Here is a 22,720-nt window from a genome sequence, read left to right on the forward strand (position 1 = left end):
CTCTACCCTACTGAGGTTACATTTGCAAAACCCCTTGCTTAACATAGAGATTCTGGGAACATCAGAAGGTGGGGGGAAATCAACTATATTCTGGCAATCCGATCAATTGAGCTTATGCGGTGGTATTTAATGAATATGATGTCAGTTCGGTTGTCATCTGAGACATTCTCATCAGTGATAAGATGACATAAACTCTACAGTGGAAAGTCTACACAGAGTTATCGGATTCACATGGAATTGTTGTTCAGTTTAAATGTTTGAATATGAAATTATTCGTGATGGGATGAAATGTGATTTTAGCTTCTAAAATGTGAAGGGACATGGGCTATAAAACTTTTCAAACACGCCCTCCTCTCCCTTCCTATATAAGCCCTTGACGACAATATAACTATCTGTTCCGAGGACGTGAGGACGACGGTCCAATGTCAGAATGGTTCAGATAATAACTACAGAACGAAGCCAACATCAGCGTGAGCTTTGGTTGAGAATGGTATGAACTTTGAACTCTTATTCACTACAGAAGTGATACCTCCTAGCCGTTGAGTTAGCAACAGCCGCTGCAAACGAGGGTTAGGAAGGAACAGACAGAGTATCCTTCTATCACGCAACGACGTTACTACAACGTATCCAATTGACAACCAGAGACATTCTTCAAAGGACAAAGGACTCGGTTTGGCAGCACGGCCTTCCATCTACCACCAACCTACCGAAGCGCAGCTCAGAGTAAATATTTATTGCATTTTCCTTTTCCATATGGGCGGTAATTTAGAATGCACAAGATACTGTATTTACGATAGCACAGCTTCGCATTTGTTCCTCAGTCTTCCCGCTCCTTCACTCAAACCCAAGCTGTCACATCTGTTCCGCCCGCTAGGGACGTTTTCCTTTATGACGTAATTTGTAATCAAGTTATGATTTAATTATGTGTATGTGTAATTCTGTGTGATTAGTTAGGTATTTAGTAAATAAATAATTAAACCCAATTTTGTATTGCTGAAGAATTTACAACTTTCAGATGAGACTGAATTAAGATGACGATTGATATTGACTGCTATTGATGTAAAATATTACTAGGTCTTTAAGAGTTTATTCGGAAGGTAACAGTTCTATAAATATTATTTCGTGGTACCCGACTCTCTAGTTAATTACATTTACATGATTAGCTCAATCAGGTGATATTAATTACGGAGAAATTATTTTATAGAATAGCATGTCATATCACTTAATCCGGCATAGCCAAAGACACGACAATGGCAAACATAGCCTATCAGAGGGAATGCTAGAGCATTCAGTGCTTATACTTATACTTATATTACCTGTGCTTATACCGTTGCGATAGATAGAGAGAATTCTAAAACAAATCTCATGAGCTGTCATCCATCGTCACATGAACTTCTGTCGTCTGGGGTAATGCAGGTGTTGATGACCTCAAGAGACTACAGATAGCACAATAAAAGGCAGCAAGAATGGTTCTCCAATGTGGTTATGAGATGTCCTCCATAGAATTACATAATGCACTTAAATGGCCAACTTTCTAGGAAATGCTGAAGAAATATATATTAATTTTCATAAAATATACTGAAAGACCAACCGCTATATATGATGACAACTCGTAAAGGTCATAGGAATTTGGATCTGTGTATGTGTCCTTTTCTTTTTTCCTTGCTTTTGTTGTTTTCTTATTTTTTTTTAACGTTTTTTTTAAAATACATTTCGTAAAAATGTAATCATTACAAAAACATTTAATTTGAATTTCAATTTAGTAACATACTGTATCATTCATATAAATAGTATTATTTGTCTAATCATATTTTTTCCATTGAAGCTTAATATGTTGGAGTATGATGTGTGACTGACATGAGTGTAGTCAAAGGGAGAGAGATAAGGCTAACAATGAAGACTTATTCCAACACATTTGCTAAGTAATGAGTGAAAGTGTACAATGCCCTCCTGAATTATTGGCACCCTATGTAAGTAAGAACAAAAAAAATCTGTGAAAACATGTCGTTGTTGTCTATCAGCTTGATCTTACACTCAAAATATCATGAGTTAAAATTGTTGAAAGAAAAATATATTTCATTCAAAAACAGGCGTGTTACAATTATTGGCTCTCCTAGAAATTCTAATGAACAAAATATAACTGATGTATATTCTGATTAAGATTTTACTTTTTAAAATAGGTGGTCATCGAAGACTTCCTGTTTCACTGGGGTATAAATGAGGTGACACACAGGCTAAACTCCCTTAGTCATCCACCAACATAGAAAAGGTCAAAGAACGCACAAATGAAATGAGACAAAAGATTGTTGAACTTCAACAAAACAGGCAATGACTACAAAAAGATAACTACACTCCTGAAAATACCCATCTCCACTATTAGGGCAATAATTAAGAAATCTAAAACACCTGGAGCTGTGATGGACTTTCCTGGAAGAGGAAGTGTATTTTGCCCCCACGCACAGTGAGAAGGATGGTTTAAGTGGCAACAAAAAATCTCCAAGGATCACAGTTGGAGAATTGCAGAATTTGGTTACATCTTGGGGTCATCAAGTCTCCAGAACTACAATTAGATGCCACCTCCAATCCAACAAGTTATTTGGAAGGGTTGCCAGAAGAAAGCCTCTGCTGTCTCCAAACCACAAACGTAAGCAGCTGGAGTTTGCTAAATGTCATTGGAACTATGATTAGAATCAGGTTCTATGATCTGATGAGACTAAAATATTGATTTTTGGCAACAAACACCAGAGGTGGGTTTGGTGTAAAAAGTGCCATGGCCATGCAGAAAATAACCTAGTCCACACTCTTTTACTTCCAAATGCAATGGGAACCTTGTTAGGTTATATGGCATCATGGACCCCATCAAGTACCAGGAGATTTTAGGTCAAAACTTGTGCCAGGAGGCTAAAACTGGGTCATTGTTGAATCTTCCAGCTGGACAACGATCCAAAGAATAGCTCCAAATCCACACGAAAATGGTTCACTGACCATAGAATCAAGCTTTGCAGTGGCCATCCCAGTCCCCCGACATAAACTATAAACTCCATTGAAAACCTGTGGGGTGAGCTGAAGAGGAAAGTCCACAAGCAAGGATCAAGGACTCTGAAGGATCTGGAGAGGGTTTGTATAGAGGAATGGTCTCAAATCCCTTCCCTTCATATGTGTTCTCCCACCTCATCAAACATTATAGGAGATGACTCAGAGCTGTTATCTTGGCCAAGGGAGGGTGTGTTCTCCCACCTCATCAAATATTATAGGAGATGACTCAGAGCTGTTATCTTGGCCAAGGGAGGGTGTGTTCTCCCACCTCATCAAATATTATAGGAGATGACTCAGAGCTGTTATCTTGGCCAAGGGAGGGTGTGTTCTCCCACCTCATCAAACATTATAGGAGATGACTCAGAGCTGTTATCTTGGCCAAGGGAGGGTGTGTTCTCCCACCTCATCAAACATTATAGGAGATGACTCGGAGCTGTTATCTTGGCCAAGGGAGGGTGTGTTCTCCCACCTCATCAAACATTATAGGAGATGACTCGGAGCTGTTATCTTGGCCAAGGGAGGGTGTGTTCTCCCACCTCATCAAACATTATAGGAGATGACTCGGAGCTGTTATCTTGGCCAAGGGAGGGTGTGTTCTCCCACCTCATCAAACATTATAGGAGATGACTCGGAGCTGTTATCTTGGCCAAGGGAGGGTGTGTTCTCCCACCTCATCAAACATTATAGGAGATGACTCGGAGCTGTTATCTTGGCCAAGGGAGGGTAGTGTCTCCCACCTCATCAAACATTATAGGAGATGACTCAGAGCTGTTATCTTGGCCAAGGGAGGGTGTGTTCTCCCACCTCATCAAACATTATAGGAGATGACTCGGAGCTGTTATCTTGGCCAAGGGAGGGTGTGTTCTCCCACCTCATCAAACATTATAGGAGATGACTCGGAGCTGTTATCTTGGCCAAGGGAGGGTGTGTTCTCCCACCTCATCAAACATTATAGGAGATGACTCGGAGCTGTTATCTTGGCCAAGGGAGGGTGCACAAAGTACTTAATGCAGGGGTGACAATTATTGTGAATAAAATAATTATTTCTTGATGCCGATTATTTTTTTCTTTGAACAATTTTAACTCAGGTTAGATTCATATGATATTTTGAGTGTAAAATCAAGCTGATAAAAAACAATGACATTTTTTTCTCAGACTTTTTTGTTCATATTAAAGACATATATACATAAGGTGCCGATAATTCAGGAGGGCACTGTATGAGTTCCCATGTCTACAGTTGATCATACTTTCTTAAAATGATGTATTAGTCTAGGAAATCCCAGACCTAGGGCAATGGAACATTGTTAACATTGTGGGAGGTAGGCAACCCAATCTTGTCTGCCTAGGGAGATTAATTTATTATCAAATTCAGAAGATGAACTGCTGATAAAATTTTTATCCATAAAGTTTTTATCCAATATAAGCTTTTATTGTGAAGGTTCAAAAGCGGAAATAATATTTTTGTGTTGCACCTCCTCAGAACTGTGTTTTCAGCAAAGGGGTCCTGACCTCCCACTAGTTCTTACTTACAAGGTTCCTAACTATCTGTCCTTGATGTAAACAATTGATTGACCAACAATCTTGACGTTGTCGCTTCATCTTCCCTTGCACTTTGTGACATATTTGCGACATTATACGACACGAATAGAGACACTTGCATCCAACCACGTTCCCAGATTGGTTGGTAGCAGACGTTATACAAAGTAATGTTAGCTAGCTATTGCCACATCTTGTATTTTTCAGTGGTTGACTTGTAACGTTAGTAGCTAACTGGTTAGCTAATAATAGCTCATGTCATAACAAGTCTGATCTAAAGTTGCAGTGCTGTTGTATTCAAGGAAAACGTCGGCCATCTAATGACAATGGTGCACATTCTTAGAAGCTAAGAAAAGCACAAACGCGACTGAACTACAGTGACAGGTACAGTATGTTAACGAAAGTAGGTTAACAAGGGGAAGCATTGCATTGTTGCATGGCACTAGCTAACTGGTGTGTTTTAACCATTAGATTGTGGTTAGATTTACACAATTCGATTGTGTATATGATTGGTGTTACTTCTGCAGGAATACTTTGTCAAACTTAAAGTCAGTGCATGTAAAACATCCAAATAATACACTTTGCAATTTAACTAAGTATCCCTCCCCATCCACTCTAGGCATCCGCTCTCTCCCCAGCCATGGCTGGTCTCCCCCACAGAAGGTTGCGTCTGAGGACTGCTCTCAGGTGGCTGAGTCCACTCAGCACTGCCTGACCTCCAGCCGTGGTCAGAACTTTACCCCCAGGCTTTAGCAGCGGCCTGCTCCAGACACCCAGGCCCGGGTCTTGTGGCGTCCGCTGTCGGGAGCTCCATGCTGGGGGAGAGAGACCCACCCCGTCCCCCGCAGCTGCCCCAGAGAGGAGGCCTTTCTCCAGGGTAACTCCAGAGGACCTGGCCTTCTTTAGCAAGATAATACCAGACAGGACCATCACTGACCCAGATATACTGGAGGCCAGTAATGTGGACTGGCTCAAGTCTGTGAGTGAGTGAGTGAGTGAGTGAGTGAGTGAGTGAGTGAGTGAGAGAGAGAAACAAATAGTACAAACAAATATGAAAATGTATGCTCTCATTACTGTAAGTCGCTGTGGATAAGAGTGTCTGCTAAATAACTCAAATGTAGAAAGATAGGTCAGAGGAGGGAGATTGTGCGGGAAAGAGCTTGCTATCTTTGTCTCCTCTGTAGGGTTGTTAGGAACTGTTTATGTACTTGTTATTGTTGTATTGAGTTGATGTGTTGATCTCCTCTCTCTGTCTGTGCAGGTTTCAGTGAGGTTCTGCTGAGGCCCCAGACTACAGAGGAAGTTTCTCAGATCCTTGGGTATTATTCTCCAGTCTTCTAGTGTATGAAGCCAGGTTTCCTCTACTGTTGCAGTGTTACATGACTGGTAGCAGGCAGTGTACCTGTGTTATAATGTTGTGTTGTGTTTCTCCTGTAGGTACTGTAACAGTCGTAACCTGGCAGTGAGTCCTCAGGGTGGTAACACAGGGCTGGTGGGAGGCAGTGTTCCTGTCTATGATGAGATCATCCTCTCTACCGCTCTCATGAACAACGTCCTCAACTTCGACTCTGTCTCCGGTCAGTATCGTCTGTAACTCTAGGGTAACTGTCAGTATTCTTTGGTCAGTTACGCATCAAATTTCCTGTTCAATTCTCAAAGTTTTGCCCTAGTGTTTTACAGTCCAGCTATGCCTGTTGAAATTCAACTAACTATAAAGGACAGCACCAATACTCTGTGTGTGTATTTGTGTGAAGGTGCTAGCAGACGGAAGGGTCCTGGACTGCCTAGCCACCCTGAGGAAGGACAACACAGGATATGACCTCAAACAGCTGTTCATCGGGTCAGAGGGCACGCTGGGGGTCATCACCGCGGTAACCATCCTGTGTCCACGGAAACCTAAAGCCATCAACGTGGGCTTCCTGGGTAGGTGTGACCTGATCTCATGACCCCTCCTGACCTTGTAACTGGTGATCATCTGATGTCACATATGCATCCTCCTTTTGACTTATGTTTTTACACACTCTTACGCAGTCCAATATATGATGCATGTGATGTGTTTCTTCTGTGAGATGATCGTCATGACAATTTATTGTGGATGATATGATCGTGTGTGTGTCCAGGCTGTGAGAGTTTTGAGAAGCTGCTGCAGACCTTCCAGCGGTGTTGAGGCATGCTGGGAGAGATCCTCTCAGCCTTTGAGTTCCTGGACAGAGAGTGTATGAGACCTCTGAACACACACCTCAAACTGGCTAACCCCATCACAGGTACACGCACACACACACACACAGATTTTCTAATGCTTTTGAACTGAACTTTCTAGTAATTGTTAGTTTGACTAAATCTAACTCTGATTGGTTCAAAGCCACTTATCTATTTCCTGCTTCGTTCTGCAGATTGTCCGTTCTACGTCGTCATAGAAACGTCCGGCTCTAACCCCACCCACGATGAGGAGAAGTTGCACCAGTTTCTGGAGGAGGCCATGACATCATCCCAAGTTATCGACGGGACCGTAGCAACGGAGGCCAAAATCAAGGTGACTTTAATTTATGAATATGTTGATATAAAACTGACAAATAGAAGAGAATCATTAAAAATAATGATAAAACATTGGAGGATGCAAGACATGTTGCCTCATTCTGTTTTCTGTGTGTTTTCTGTGTGTATGTGTTCCTGTATGTGTTTCTGTGTGTGTTTAGGCTCTCTGGTCATTGCGCGAGCGGGTAACAGAGGCTTTAACTCATGATGGTTTCACATATAAATACGACATCTCACTTCCTGTAGAACGGATCTACCAGCTGGTCACAGATATGAGAGAACACCTGGGAGACAGGGCCAAGAGTGTGGTGGGATACGGACACGTTGGTAAGACTATCTCTCTCTGTGTGTGTGTGTGTGTGTGTGTGTGTGTGTGTTTCTTTTTGTTTGTCTAATTTATTTGGAATACTACAATATCTCACATAAGTGTGTGTGACTGTGTGTGTGTGTGTATGCGTGTCTGACTCTGTGTATGTCCTCTCCTCCCACCAGGTGATGGTAACCTCCACCTGAACATCACCTCTCCTACCAAAGACCCCGACCTCCTGGCCTCCATCGAACCCTTTGTCTATGAGTGGACGGCCCGTTTCCAGGGCAGCATCAGCGCAGAGCACTGCCTGGGCCTGAAGAAGAGGAACTATATTTACTACAGTAAAGCCAGCCTGGCTGTCGCTCTGATGGGGAACATTAAAACCATGTTAGACCCCAAAGGCATTCTCAACCCTTATAAGACCCTGCCTGATGACCTGCAATGACCATATTGCTCCTTACATGATTAACTTAATTCACCCTAACACCTGACCTGACCTCAAATCTCATAAGAAACTACCAGATGACCTTTCACCCTTCACGACCATACCCAATGCACTCAACTAACCCTGACCCAAACCCCCCTCCAGACTACAGACTCCTGACCACCTCCACTGCTGACTCCAGGGTTAACAAGAAATGTCTTACTTTTTTTTGCATAAGAAGTGTTTTGTGAATCTGGGCCCAGGTCTCTGGTAGAGTGTTATTGTTGTGTAAAGGTACTGTAAGGCTTGTCTAGGCTAGGATTCAATCTGATCTCACTTTGTCGGCAGTGCACGTTTTAAAGTCAATATTTACGAGTTCACAGAGATCACGTTCACAGTATACCCTGCATAGGTCTGCTCAATCGGAAATGACCTTTAGGTGGTGCATTGTCCAAATCTGCGATCGGATTGAATCCCGGCCCTAGTGAACTACCTCTGATACTCAACTCCAACCTGCACTGATGAGGTCACAGTAGACCTGTCTGATTAGGGAGCTAACCGTGGCCATAGTTCTCTCATTGTACAAGTGTCTGATCAACTTCTAATGTAAGCATAATCTGTATAATCTGTGTAAATTCATTGTAAATAGAGCTGATTATATTTTTTTACGTAATCAGTTTGTTATTTACCACCAGAATTGAAGACAGCAGATGGTGTTTGGTAAGTGCAGATAGTTTTATTACATGTAATAAAAACTGTACAGCAACAAAATAAACTCATTTTGTAAATGAATACGGATTCTCTAAAACTAGATGTACGGTTGGTTCTTTTTCTGTAAATAATTGTGTATGCTCACTTTCCAAAAGGGACTCATAGATGCCCAATTACAAACTGACCCCTAACCCCTACACTATATACTTGTGTAGGTCTGAAAGGATTGGAGTGGTATAAACAATATGGTGGTAGCTCCACCTTGCCCTCTGATGTTTAAAGCTCAGTGGAGTTTTTCTTTTTTGATGTTGTTCTGAGGGGAGAGTAAATGTGATTGGTTGGATGTTGGCAGAGTTTGCAGCTACAGGGGAATGTCAAATAAAGAAAGGCTTGTTTGGTGGTAAAATATGTTTTATTCCACCTTTATTTAAAAGGGCGGCAGGTAGCTTAGTGGTTAGTGTTGGATTAGTAACATATTTTTAAAAATCAGTTAAGAACAAATTCTTGACAATGACGGCCCACACCGGCCAAACCCGGTCTGTTGTGACACATCTAGCACTGAGATGCCGTGCCTTAGACCACTGCGGTAGAGGGTGTGCAAAATTAGTTTCGACACACAAGGTCACTGGTTCGAATCCCAGTGTGGTTTCAGTTCACTAACCCAACATACTTACCCAATCACCATCCCCAAATCTATTGTCATTCTGACGCTGACTGAACAGCTTTATATATATATATATATGTGCGGTAAAAAGACTGGTGCCTCCCCCTAGTGGCGCAATGGACAAGGTACAGGGACCAGAAGGTCGCCTTCTGATCTTGTTGATGCCCTGATGTTCACATCTCAGTGTGGATGTTTTCTAATCCCATTCATATTTCTTGCTTTAACGTAACCAATCACATTTGTTAGCTGCCCTCCGAATAAGGGCTATATTAATTCCCTATTGTGGTAGATCTAAGTTAAATGTAAAGGTAATTTCCGATTGAGCCGAAATATGCAGCATTGCCTTACTTCGGATATGGGAGACGATTCGGCATGCACTGATATTGGTTGAGGGACGAGTGTCGCCGAGGAGTGATGCCATCTGACGTGAGACAATGGCGTTTACCGTGAATACAATCTCCGAGAACTCAGGGACGTTGCCTTTAAATTTCAATCGAGCTAAAACGTGGATCTTCCGCGATACGGATCTAATCCAGCCCCTAGAAATACACCAATCTACCCTTAAAACAAATGTTCTCTCCTGACCTCCTTGAGTAGGTAGAAGTTGTCTGATACAGGGTCTGATATGTCATCCCCGTAGTGGTTAAGGTTAGGATGTGGGTAGTATGGTAATCTGATAATAGATATGTCGTTAGGGGAAACTTCTACCTGGAACCTTAATTGAGCGACACCTGGGCAGCATCAGTACCAGTGTGAAAACAGATCACCTTACAGTTATCGGGGGCTCAACTTTAAAAACCTTGTAACTAGTACAACCCTATGACAAAGACATGTATTTTCCAGACAGCTCCTTACAAATTTAAGGTCAGGATTCAATCTAATCAAAGCAGTTACACATCCGATCCCCATAACGAGCAATGTGTTTTTCAGCTAACCAGGCTACTGCAGATCGGATTTAATCCTGGCCTTGTCCTGTAAAACATTCTCTCAAAAGGAACGAGTCTGTTTCCTATGCATTGGCGATCCTGTCCACTAATCCTGATCAGGTAAGGTCCTGGGGTGAGCAGAATCATAAACTTGCCTGACACTCCTGCAATTCCATTTCCAGGCATAAGTGGTCATTTAGGGCCTATGGATCCCCCCAGAAAAGGAACTCAGCCGGGTCTTGACTTATTATTGAGAGTAAGAATAGAAGAATATACCAGCTGCAATTTAAAAATGTGGTTGTGCAACAGCAGTTTCTCTTATGTCAGTCACTCAATTAACTATGTCAGCTAACAGTGTTTAGATTGGTAGCTAGTCTAGCCAGCTATCTAAACTTGGCCAAATACCGAGGGCACATGCCCAGGGTCCCTGACCTCCAAGGGGGCCCCATTGATTTTGTTAAGTCATTCTCACTCATATCACATTAACATGACATGTCATTTCAATGTGTAGAATTACAGGAAATTAGCTTTAGAACTGCAAAAATATCTCCACCCCATGGCAAAATGTGTCAAATGTGTTAATGTTTTTTCTCTGCCCCAAAACTTCTGAGGTTCAATGCAGCCATTTTTATGTCAATATCAAATACTTTCTGGGTAACATTTAAGGCATACTATGGGATTTTTGCAATGAGACCCCTTTTGTGTGTCATTTAGCAGACACTTATCCAGAGCGACTTACAGTAGTGAGTGCATACAATTTCATACCTTTTCTACTTCCCCATAGTCAGGTGAACTCGTGGATACTAGCACATGCTAGTAGATACAACTGACTTCATACGGGATGCAGAGACATACAAATGGTATCCAGTTCATCTAACTCTGGGGAAAGAGATAAAGGGCTTCATTGCTAAAATACGGAAGTAGACCTTTAAGTACCTGTGATTATTTTAGACAATTTTAATTGAAAACAAACAAAAATAGTTTCCTAGTAATTTCCAAGGCAAAAAACTTTACTAGCACTGTCTGGGAGTGGACAACTAAAAATGTTATTGGCAGAGAGGTTTGGAACTCTTTCTTATTGGTCTATTAACTAATTTACCACCTGGTGATGTCACCATGGAAGGACGAAACTTCCTTCCATCAAAACAGGGCAAAATTCCAAACAGCTACTACACTAAAAGGGCATTATCATCATGTTCACAGTATTATTCCAACCTCATACTGTGGAAATATATAGAACACAGGAAAATCACGTAAAAAAAAAAAACTCTCTGCCGTAAAGAGGGGGCCCACTAAAATGTTTTGTCGCGAGGTGGGGGGCCCCACAACCAAATCTGGCTTAGGGCCTCAAAGGCTAGAGCCGGCCCTGCACTCTGGGTAGGCAGAGTTTATAGCTCTTGAAACCAGTCAATTGGCCCCAAGTTGAAAACTCTGCCAACATGGCGCGGGTGTGAGCTAAATCAAGAGCACGGTGGAATTCTACAAAGCATACAACAGTGAATCAGTATGTGGTTCCTATATTTATAACTGTAATGCATTCACAGCTCACAATTCAAAGCATGTGGAGGCATGTCTCCTGACTTCCTTTGTAAATACACAATGTCTTACTAGCCAAAAAAACTGCATTTACATGGGTACATAAAGTTTCCTTGTAATGTAATCAGTTTTCCTTTACCAAGACCAACTCCCGAACTCCTAGTCATAACATTACAAATCATCATAGTCCCACCCTACACATAAAGCACATTACATAAATATTTTTACTATAGAGTTCACAACCACAGCATTCATTTGATCCTATTGGCTCTGTTCCTGTGTAACTGAACTCAATATTGTGTGTGTGTTCGTTCATGCGTGTACCTACATTGGAATACACATCTGATTGTCTGAGTAGAGCAACATAATATGATTGGCTGAACATTGAAACGACAAATGGGCAGAAGTGCGTGTGTGTGTAGAGGGTCTGAGCCCCAGCCTTGACCCCTGCAGCGTGCACAGGCCTTTAAAGCAGGGTAAGGCTACGGTAACACCATCTCACACTGAGTGACCAGCTAGTTCAGTTCAGCATTCAGCCAATAAGGAAAACAACATTCATGTTCAGTAGCAGCAGCTGTGTCCATCTGATCTGGCATCTCTACTTCCCTGCCTTCTTTCTATCGCTCCTCTGGCAGTCGTCCTCCTTTCCTCTCCTCACGACTTCTTTCCTTTCTCCAGGGAGCTATGGATCTTGTTCAGGGTCTTTTTGATGCGCAGGGCTGTGAGGCGAGCCGAGGGGTTCTGGTACCAACACTCCTTCATCAGTTTCACCAGGGCAGACAGGGTCTAGAGAGAGAGAGAGGGTGGGAGATAGAGAGAGAGAGAGAGAGGAACAGAGAAAGAGGAGAGGGGGAGAGATGGAGAGAGTCATTGTAAGTTGATATACAAGAAGACAGGGTTTGAAACACAGAAACCTGAGAACAGATTACCTTAATTTAGTGTTACCGTTAAGGTCATGGTACCAGTGTGTGTGGTCATTTAACGGTCATGTAGTGGTCATACTCACAGGGTCGGAAAACCAGCGGTTGGGGATGAACGGTCGTTGTTGTTCCACACACACGACCTTCCTCATGTCCTCAAAGCTGGGGTCGTTAGGCACCTGGTCATAGAACGGAGGCTTGTACTCCTCCACAATACCTGATCACAGGCGTAAGAGGAAATCTAGTGTTAGGGTCAAGGGTTGCATGGGCTAGGTGAAGGAAAGGGGACAAGGAGAGGAAGCCACTTGACGCCAGAGGTTCCTGAACTATTTAGGGTAATAAAAACATTATTAGTCGTCACCGTTGCTGTAGGTTCTACTAGCGATCTCCCACAGCACCAGACCGAAGGCCCAGATGTCCACTCTCTTATAGGCATCAAAACAGTCTGTCTGGATGGACTCATCCAACACCTCAGGAGCCATGTAGCGCTTGGTGCCCACCTTGGGGTTGTTTCCAACATCCAGCTGGTTGTCTGACTGGGAGTGGGTTACTGCCAGGCCTGTAGGGAATAGGGAGAGAGGAGAGAAACTGGTCAGTACTGGCACAAAATGGCTACTCTGTGTGACTGAGTGCCCTGTTTTGTTTTCTTATATGGCTCTGCGTCTATCAATCTCTGACATTTCTTTCACACTGGATTTAAGTACCGAAGCTAATTAGTATCATGTAAAGACAGACAGACAGACACACACACAGTACTGACCCAGATCAGCTATGCAACAGCGTAGCTCCTTGGTCACCAGTATATTCTTGCTCTTCAGGTCTCGGTGAGCGATGGCCGGCTTCCCCTCAGTGCCGAAGATCTCCGTGTGCAGGTGCACCAAACCGCACGCCACCGACGTCGCCATCGCTAGGCCCTCCCCCGTCTCCACGGGAACCCTCTGGAGGTAGTCGTAGAGCGAGCCGTTGTCATGGTAATGTGTGATAAGCCAGAGCTGGGTGCTGGAGTTCCGAGACGTCATATCTGATGCCATGAAGCCTGGAAGGAAACGGAGAGGTCAAATATCTTAACTAATAACTATTATTTTAATATTACCATCAGGGTGCTGCTAAGTACGGTGGGAGATTTTTTGAACACCTGTAATGGTCTTCCAGGGCATTTGGAAAGTATTCAGAACCATTGACCTTTTCCACATTTTGTTACGTTACAGCCTGATTCTAAATTGGATGAAACTATTTTTCCCCCCTCAATCTGCCCACAACAACCTGTTTTCGCTTTGTCATTATGGGGTAAGACATTTGTACAAATGTATTAATAAAGATAATTATATACAGACGTATTCAGACCCTTTGCTATGAGACTCGAAATGGAGTTGAAGTACATCCTGTTTCCATTGATCATCCTTGAGATGTTTCTACAACTTTATTGGAGTCCACCTGTGGTAAATTCAATTGACTGGACATTATTTGGAAAGGCACACACATGTCTGTCTATATAAGGTCCCACAGTTGACAGTGCATGTCAGAGCAAAAACTAAGCCATGAGGTTGAAGGAATTGTCTGTAGAGCTCTGAGACAGGATTGTGTCGAGGCACAGAAAGAAAAAAAAAAATCTCTGCAGTGGCTTCCATCATTCTTAAATGGAATAAGTTTGTAACCACCAAGACTGAAGGGCCTTGGTCAGGGAGGTGACCAAGAACCCGATGGTCACCCAGACAGAGCTCCAGAGTTCCTCTGTGGAAATGGGAGAATCTTCCAGAAGGTCAACCATTTCTGCAGCACTTCACCAATCAGGCCTTTTATGGTAGTGGCCAGATGGAAGCCACTCCTCAGTGAAAGGCACATGACAGCCCACTTGGAGTTTGCCAAAAGGCACCTAAAGGACTCTGACCATGAGAAACAAGATAATATGGTCTGATGAAACCAAGATTGAACTCTTTGACCTGAATGCCAAGCGTCACGTCTGGAGGAAACCTGGCACCATCCTTACGTTGAAGCATGGTGGTGGCAGCATCATGCTGTGGGGATGTTTTTCAGTGGCGGAGACTAGTCAGGATTGAGGGAAAGATGAACGGAGCAAAGTACAGTGATCCTTGATGAAAACCTGCTCAGGACCTTAGACTGGGGGGGCGAAGGTTCACCTTCCAACAGGACAACGACCCCAAGCAGACAACCAAGACGACACAGGAATGGCTTCGGAAAACAAGTCTCTGAATGTCCTTGAATGGCCCAGCCAGAGCCCAGACTTGAACCTGATCTAACATCTCTGGAGAGACCTGAAAATAGCTGTGCAGCGACGCTCCCCATCCAACCGAACAGAGCTTGAGAGGATCTGCAGAGAAGAATGTGAGAAACTCCCTAAATACAGGTGTGCCAAGCTTGTAGAATCATACCCAAGAAGACTCGAGGCTGTAATCGCTGCCAAAGGTGCACCAACAAAATACTGAGTAAAGGGCCTGAAAACTTATATAAACGTGATATTTCATTTTTTTTTTGCGCAAACATTTCAACAAACCCGTTTTTGCTTCGTCATTATGGGGTATTGTGTGTAGATTGAGGGGGAAACAACGATTTGATCCATTTTAGAATTAGGCTGTAAAGTAACAATGTTGAAAAGGTCAAGGGGTCTGAATACTTTCCGAAGGCACTGTATATGATAACACCACCGCTCTTACATTATTTGAGGAGAACCTTGACCATTATTAAACATTATTTGAATATTACCATTTCATATCATAACATTGTTCAATATGCTGTTGTGTGCTTGTGTCCAATATAGCGTGTGGGAGCTGGATGGACTCCTACTCACCCAGTATGTTCTCGTGTCTCAGTAGCACTGTGTTGTAGATCTCAGTCTCTCTGAACCACGACTTCTCGTCTCGGGAAGAGAAGATTTTCACAGCCACGTTCTCCCCCTGCCACTGACCCCTCCAGACCTCTCCATAACGCCCCTTACCTAAAGACATGGGGAGAGAGACCTCATCTGTTACAACACCCCTGTTTACATTTCTATTATATGTGTTCGTCTGTTATATGTGCTGTGATTCTACGTATCTACACACTCTAGCAGGCTGATCTAACTGTTGCCTTTCTACGTACCTACACACTCCTTCAGGCTGAACTAATTGTTGCGTTTCTACGTACCTACACACTCCATCAGGCTGATCTGTCTGGCCACAGTTCTCTGGACCAGGAAGGGCAGGCCTGAACCACTGCCTGACGTACAGGAGTGGTCCAACAGCTCCTAGAGAGAGAAGTGGGGGAGAGACAGAGGTCATCAGGGTTCTCTCTATAAAATACACGCAAACAAACTCATATGAGTCTTTTCTTCTTACAGCCAGAGTGCTGTCCCCAACATTAGAGGTGATGAGTCCGTCAATCGCATCCTGTTCTGGGTCAAACTCCTGTAGTCGCTGTAGCCTGCCGTGGTGCAGCCTCCTGCAGCCCAACACAGATAGGACTGACAGGAGGGTTAGGATCACTACTGGACCCAATACAAACAGGGCCAGAGTCTCCACACGATACCTCACAGGCTCTTCTTCAGGAGCTGGAGGGAGAGAAAGGCGGAAGAGAGAGAGAGAAAACGTTACATCACTATAACTGGACCCAGCATGCCATGAAATAAGCCAAAGTCTTTGCTTTTCTTAAAGTAGTTCAAGGGGTGCATTCCCCACCTGTAGTGAGGAGGGGCAGTAGTGAGCTGGCGGTAGTATTGCGGTTGCACATGAAGCTGGAGCAGCAGAGCAGGGCATGGCTGAGGGAGGAGGCCGTAGAACAGATCAAACGGGTCTTCTCTGATCCCTGCAGGCAGCCCCGTGTTACTACGGCCCCATGGCTACTGACCGCCACCGACGAGTAGCACTGAGAGCCCTCGCACTGGGGGGAGTTGAGGCAGCCGCTGCCCTCACACACGCACAGCAACTGGCCATCTAATAGAGAGAGAGAAGAAGGGGAGAGAGTTAACACACATGCAAAACAAATGTCCATATGAGAGAGAGCGGTAGATATACTTTACGTCTACCTTCGGCCAATGTCTGCAGGGTCTGTAGCAGCAGGAACAGAAAGACACAACGACCCATTTGGTTCACTGCACTGTAGGGGAGAGGGAGACGGTCAGCTCTCAGAACAGGGCTGATCACAGTCATTTTATTTCCTCTCTTTAAGGGACACAATGTCTTTTGTCTCAATTGATCGATCCTCTGCAGCGTGTGTGAGTGAATTAAACTGGGCTGCAACTCGCAATGGTGACAGGGAAAAATACACAGCCACACTATGTTGTTGTCTTAGGTCTCTTTTGGTAGTGTTGTGGTGTCTCTCTTGTCGTGATGTATGTTTGGTCCTATATTTTTATTCCCAGCCCCCGTCCCCGCAGGAGGCCTTTTGTCTTTTGTTAGGCCGTCATTGTAAATAAGAATTTGTTCTTTAACTGACTTGCCTAGTTAAATAAAACATTTTAAAAAATGTACAAATAGCAGAATATAAAGGGCAGAATGTAAGACCAACATCAGAGCATGGACTGGGTCAATTTAATTTCTATTTAGAGAGGAATTGAAATTGCTACTCACTCTCTGAATAGACTGAATTGCATTAGAACTGACCCAAACCCTGGTCAGATATGGGCTTACTAATAGCAGATCTTACTTGTAGCGGTCCAGTTGGGATGCCAGTCTGGCCTCTACAAATCTCCGGAAGGGACAGGAGAGAAGCGCAAACAGTAGCAGGATTCAGTTAGAAACATTCTCATATCAGGTAGCCATCATACATGCATTACTGCTTATTTTATAAGCGAGTTTCTCAACTGCACAATGTACAGTCGTGGCCAAAAGTTGAGAATGACACAAATATTACATTTTCAAAGTCTGCTGCCTCAGCTTGTATGATGGCAATTTGCATATACTCCAGAATGTTATGAAGAGTGATCAGATGAATTGCAAAGTACCTTTTTGCCATGCGAATGAACTGAATCCCCCCAAAAAACATTTCCACTGCATTTCAGCCCTGCCACAAAAGGACCAGCTGACATGTCAGTGATTCTCTCGTTAACACAGGTGTCAGTGTTGATGAGGACAAGGTTGAGGATCACTCTGTCATGCTGATTGAGTTCGAATAACAGACTGGAAGCTTCAAATGGACGGTGGTGCTTGGAATCATTGTTCTTCCTCTGTCAACCATGGTTACCTGCAAGGAAACGTGCCGTCATCATTGCTTTGCACAAAAAGGGCTTCACAGGCAAGGATATTGGTGCCAGTAAGATTGCACCTAAATCAACCATTTATCGGATCATCAAGAACTTCAAGGAGAGCGGTTCAATTGTTGTGAAGAAGGCTTCAGGGCACCCAAGAAAATCCAGCAAGCGCCAGGACCATCTCCTAAAGTTTATTCAGCTGCGGGATCGTGGCACCACCAGTACAGATCTTGCTCAGGAATGGCAACAGGCAGGTGTGAGTGCATCTGCAAGCACAGTGAGGCGAAGACTTTTGGAGGATGGTCTGGTGTCAAGAAGGGCCACTTCTCTCCAGGAAAACCATCAGGGACAGACTGATATTCTGCAAAGGGTACATGGATTAGACTGCTGAGGACTGATGAATACCCTTTCCGATTGTTTGGGGCATTCGGGAAAAAAGCTTGTCCGGAGAAGACAAGGTGAGCGCTAGCATCAGTCCTGTGTCATGCCAACAGTAAAGCATCCTGAGACCATTCATGTGTGGGGTTGCTTCTCAGCCAAGAGAGTGGGCTCACTCACAATTTTGCCTAAGTACACAGCCATGAATAAAAAAATGGTACTAATACATGCTCAGAAAGCAACTTCCCCCAACCATCCAGGAACCGCTTGATGACGAACAATGCATTTTCCAGCACAATGGGGCACCTTACCATTAGGCAAAAGTGATAACTAAGTGGCTCGGGGAACAAAACATTGATATTTTTGGTCCATGGCCAGGAAACTCCCCAGACCTTAATCCCATTGAGAACTTGTGGTCAATCCTCAAGAGGCGGATGGACAAACAAAACCCCACAAATTCTGACAAACTCCAAGCATTGATTATGCAAGAATGGGCTGCCATCAGTCAGGATGTGGCCCAGAAGTTAATTGATAGCATGCCAGGGCGGATTGCAGAGGTCTTGAAAAAGAAGGGTCAACACTGCAAATATTGACTCTTTGCATCATCTTCATGTAATTGTCAATAAAAGCCTTTGACACTTATGAAATGCTTGTAATTATACTTCAGTATTCCATAGTAACATCTGACAAAAATATCTAAAGACACTGAAGCAGCAACCTTTGTGGAAATTAATATTTGTGTCATTCTCAAAACTTTTGGCCATGACTGTACAACACATTCATGATGTGATGTATATCAGTCTAGGAAGTACAAAACCAACACTATAGTAAAGTTACTGGTTTGACTCTTTCAGTCGACCATAAAACACATATAGCTAGTTAGACAATAACGTTAGCAACATAGTGAAAATGTTCTAGATAGCTAGTTGGCTAGACATGATTTGTGTCATGCCCTGGAAGGTTTAGCGAAAGCTAACTGGCTAGCAATCAGTCTCCACACGTCTGTTCTCCTCAGCCATCTAGCTAGCTACTGTTCGCTAACGCAGGCAGACAACTTGGCTAGCCAACTGGCTATACCATGGCATTGTTGAATACTCCTTTCTGATTGGCTTGAAGGGCATTCTAGTGCGTGCATTATGTAAGGGATAATCAACGAGTTCTATGGAAAATATTGAACGGTGAAGGTGTGTTCCACAACGCGCTAGAGGAGTGAACTGACCTTCCACAGAGTTGCATTCTTTTTTAGAGAATGTATAGAGCCCCGAGTTCATTATCTCTTTCATAACATGGCTATAATTTAACACATTTGCTGCTATAAATGTGTTCGACATCCAGTAGCTAGCTAGTTTACTAGATAGCTACAGTAGTTGACTTGGTAACCAGACTTGCTAGTTTAGCTAAGCAAACCATTAGTCCTGGCTTGCTATTTTGAAAATCTAATTCAGCAATGACAATAATGTTTTCAATTAAACTTTTGCTTTCAAAAGCAGCTCGAACATCTAAGAATGAACTAAAAGCCATCGAATTCTACCATGCTGCTTTACTGTGCGTTATTTAAAGCAATAAGGTCTGAGGGGTTGTGGTATATGTCCAATATACCACGGCTAAGGGCTGTTCTTACGCACGACACAACGCAGAGTGCCTGGATACAGCCCGTAGCCGCTGTATATTGAGTATATACAACAAACCCCCAAGGTGTCTTATTGCTATAATAAACTGGTTAACGCAATTAGAGCAGTAAAAATAATTTGTCATACCCGTGGTATACGGTCTGATCTACCACGGCTGTCAGCCAATCAGTGTTCAGAGCTCAAACCACCCAGTTTATAAAGGGCATTATAACCTGGGTGGTTTGAGCCCTGAATGCTGATTGGCTGACAGTCTGATATACCACGGCTATGACCAAATTTTTATTTTTACTGCTCTAATTACGTTGTTAACCAGTTTATAATAGCATGAAGGCGGAGGTTTATGGCCAATATTCCACGGCTAAGAACAGCCCTTAGCAGTGGTATATTGGCCATATACCACACCCCCTCAAGCCATATTGCTAAATTTTACCATGGCATTGTTGAATACTCTTGAAGCTCATTCTAGAGCGTGCATTATTTCAACTGGATGTTTAACACATTCCTTGCGGCAAACGTGTTCAATTATAACCATGGTATGAAAGGGATAATCAACTCGGGGCTCAATGAGTTCTCTGGAAAATAATGCAACTCCATGGAAGGTTAGTTCCACACCTCCCACGTCGTTCATTATTGAAATTGAGCCCAGGTGCATCCTGTTTCCATTGATCATTCTTCTTCGAGATGCTTCTACAACTTAATTGTAGTTAATTTAAACTGATTGGACAGGAGTTGGAAAGGCACACCAGTCTATATAAGGTCCCACAGTTGACAGAGCAAAAACCAAGCCATGAGAAGGAATTGTCTGTAGAGTTCCAAGACACAGATCTGGGGAAGGGTATCAAAACATTTCTGCAGCATTGAAGGTCCCAAGAACACAGTGGCCACCATCATTCTTAAATGGAAGAAGTTTGGAACCACCAATACTCTTCATAGAGCTGGCCATACTGAGCAATCGGGGTAGAAGGGCCTTGGTCAGGGAGGTGACCAAGAACCCGATGGTCACTCTGACAGAGCTCCAGAGTTCCTCTGTGGAGATAGGAGAACATTCCAGAAGGTCAACCATCTCTGCAGCACTTCACCAATCAGGCCTTTATGGTAGAGATGGAAGCCACTCCTCAGTAAAAAGGCACATGACAGCCCGCTTGGAGTTTGCCAAAAGGCACCTAATGGGAAATAAGATTCTCTTGTCTGATGAAACCAAAATGTAACTCTTTGGCCTGAATGCCAAGCATCACAGCTGGAGGAAATCTGGCACCATCCCTACGGTGAAGAATGGAGGTGGCGCTTGGTAGTGGCAGCATCATGCTGTGGGGATGTTTTTCAGCAGATCGAGGGAAAGCTGAACATAGCAAAGTACAGAGATACTTAATGAAAACTTGCTCAGAACCTCAGACTGGGGAAACGGTTCACCTTCCAACAGGACAACAACCATAAGTACACAGCCAAGACAACGCAGGAGTGGCTTCGGGACAAGTCTCTGAATATCCTTGAGCGGCCAAGCCAGAGCCTGGACTTGAACCCTATCTAACATCTCTGGAGAGACCTGAAAATAGCTGTGAGGCGACCCTCCCCATCCAACCTGACAGAGCTTGAGAGGATCAGCAGAGAAGAATGTGAGAAACTCCCGAAATACAGGTGTGCCAAGCTTGTAGCGTCATACCTAAGACTCGAGTCTGTAATCACTGCCAAAGGTGCTTCTACAAAGTACTGAGTTTACTTATGTAAATGTGATAGTTCAGTATGTATTATCTATACATTTGCAAAAATCTAAAATCCAGTTTTTCCTTTGGCTTCGTCATTATTGAGTATTGTGTGTAGATTGAGGTGGAGGTACAATTTAATCAATTTTGAATGAGGTTGTAACGTAACAAAATGTGGAAAAAGTATACTTTCTGAATGCACTGTATTATTGTATTAACTTCTAGTTAGCCAACGTTTATTAGTTTGCAATTCACTAAAAGCTGTTGTAAATTTTAGCTACGCTAACATTGAACCAGTTTACTTGTTCTAGCTCAGCTTCGTTAGCATGCCCTTAGCTGGCTAGTAGCAGCTAGCTCCCCAAAAGCTTGCGAAATGGTGCTTACCTGGGCTTAATTAGCTGATTAAGGTAGTGCTACTCCAAATTAGCGTGCTAGTTAATTCAGTTGCTTTTACTGTAAAAAGGCTGAACGAATCGACCACCACCCACAGGCTTCTTGTTGGGTCGTGCAGTCCTAGCGCAACAACATGACGTCACAACGTTCCCATTATAATGCATTGTGGGTACCCCAGTCCGCCAAACCATTTTGGGGTTCTCCCCGGTACAAAGTTATTTTTGCTTAGGTGATTTTGTACCCAAATCTCATTGAAGCATTTACAATGAGTCTGTCTGATGTAGCACAAGTCTACAGGAGGCAGACAGCCAGGTAGCTAGACAGGTGAAGGCAGGTTCACTTATGTGATCTTTTTTTTTTTCATTGCCTTGAACTAATTCTTTCTCAGCTTTCGTGGTCCCTTGACCTCGTCCTTCCCCTTCTGTGTTTACAGAAGGCAGATATGAAACACTCTGGATCAGTGGAGAAGCAGTATTGCGTAACCTTCCCTTTTGCCTGGAATGCTTGAACCTTCGCCATAATGCTTAGATCCAGCCTACATGGATGAGATCTGACAATGGTCAATCACACCTATCATAAACTCTGGGATGAAGTTCCCCCTAGGTACAGATCTAGGATCAGCGTTCCCTCCACGATCATAATCATTAGTTGGAATAATGCAAAACTCACCCAAGAACATATTTTAAGGGCGACACCCTACTCCCATATCACAAGTCTAGGGGTGTTAACCTCTGTCCAACGGCTAAACTCCAAACCTGACCTCCCCTCATCGCCTACGACTGCAATGTACTACCCTCCCTTCCCAAAATATGCACCCATTCACTCCCTGTCTGCTCTA

At 43.5% G+C, this 22,720-nt stretch overlaps 2 protein-coding genes across 4 annotated transcripts; one reads left to right on the top strand and one right to left on the bottom strand.

Annotated features, from left to right (window-relative positions):
* Positions 1-5,916: 5,916 nt before the first annotated feature.
* Positions 5,917-8,633, top strand: LOC110497082 (D-2-hydroxyglutarate dehydrogenase, mitochondrial-like). The gene is given in 7 exon segments (XM_090206640.1): positions 5,917-5,921; positions 6,010-6,149; positions 6,295-6,495; positions 6,693-6,836; positions 6,966-7,105; positions 7,269-7,434; positions 7,600-8,633. Coding segments are annotated over 7 exon segments (1,059 nt in total). The 3' UTR covers positions 7,863-8,633.
* A 2,442-nt stretch (positions 8,634-11,075) lies between these two features.
* On the bottom strand, positions 11,076-22,040 carry acvr1l (activin A receptor, type 1 like). Of its 3 annotated transcripts, none has more exons than XM_021571148.3 (11): positions 21,874-22,040; positions 17,237-17,270; positions 16,617-16,687; positions 16,270-16,524; positions 15,931-16,142; positions 15,740-15,839; positions 15,405-15,551; positions 13,359-13,634; positions 12,960-13,157; positions 12,685-12,815; positions 11,076-12,464 (listed from the first exon to the last, which is right to left on the bottom strand). In XM_021571148.3, the coding sequence occupies exons 3-11, from the start codon at positions 16,672-16,674 to the stop codon at positions 12,333-12,335; spliced, it is 1,509 nt and encodes a 502-aa protein (XP_021426823.3). In that variant the 5' UTR covers positions 16,675-16,687; positions 17,237-17,270; positions 21,874-22,040; the 3' UTR covers positions 11,076-12,332. The 3 variants fall into 3 exon arrangements, with proteins under 3 accessions (XP_021426823.3, XP_021426825.3, XP_036808078.2); XM_021571150.3 differs by having other exon boundaries at positions 17,237-17,278; positions 21,874-22,039; XM_036952183.2 differs by lacking the exon at positions 21,874-22,040 and adding an exon at positions 17,535-18,070.
* Between the last annotated feature and the right edge of the window lie 680 nt (positions 22,041-22,720).

Source organism: Oncorhynchus mykiss, chromosome 18, assembly GCF_057628025.1.
Source record: "Oncorhynchus mykiss isolate SJ-2025 chromosome 18, ASM5762802v1, whole genome shotgun sequence".
In the NCBI taxonomy this organism is placed as follows: Eukaryota; Metazoa; Chordata; class Actinopteri; order Salmoniformes; family Salmonidae; genus Oncorhynchus; species Oncorhynchus mykiss.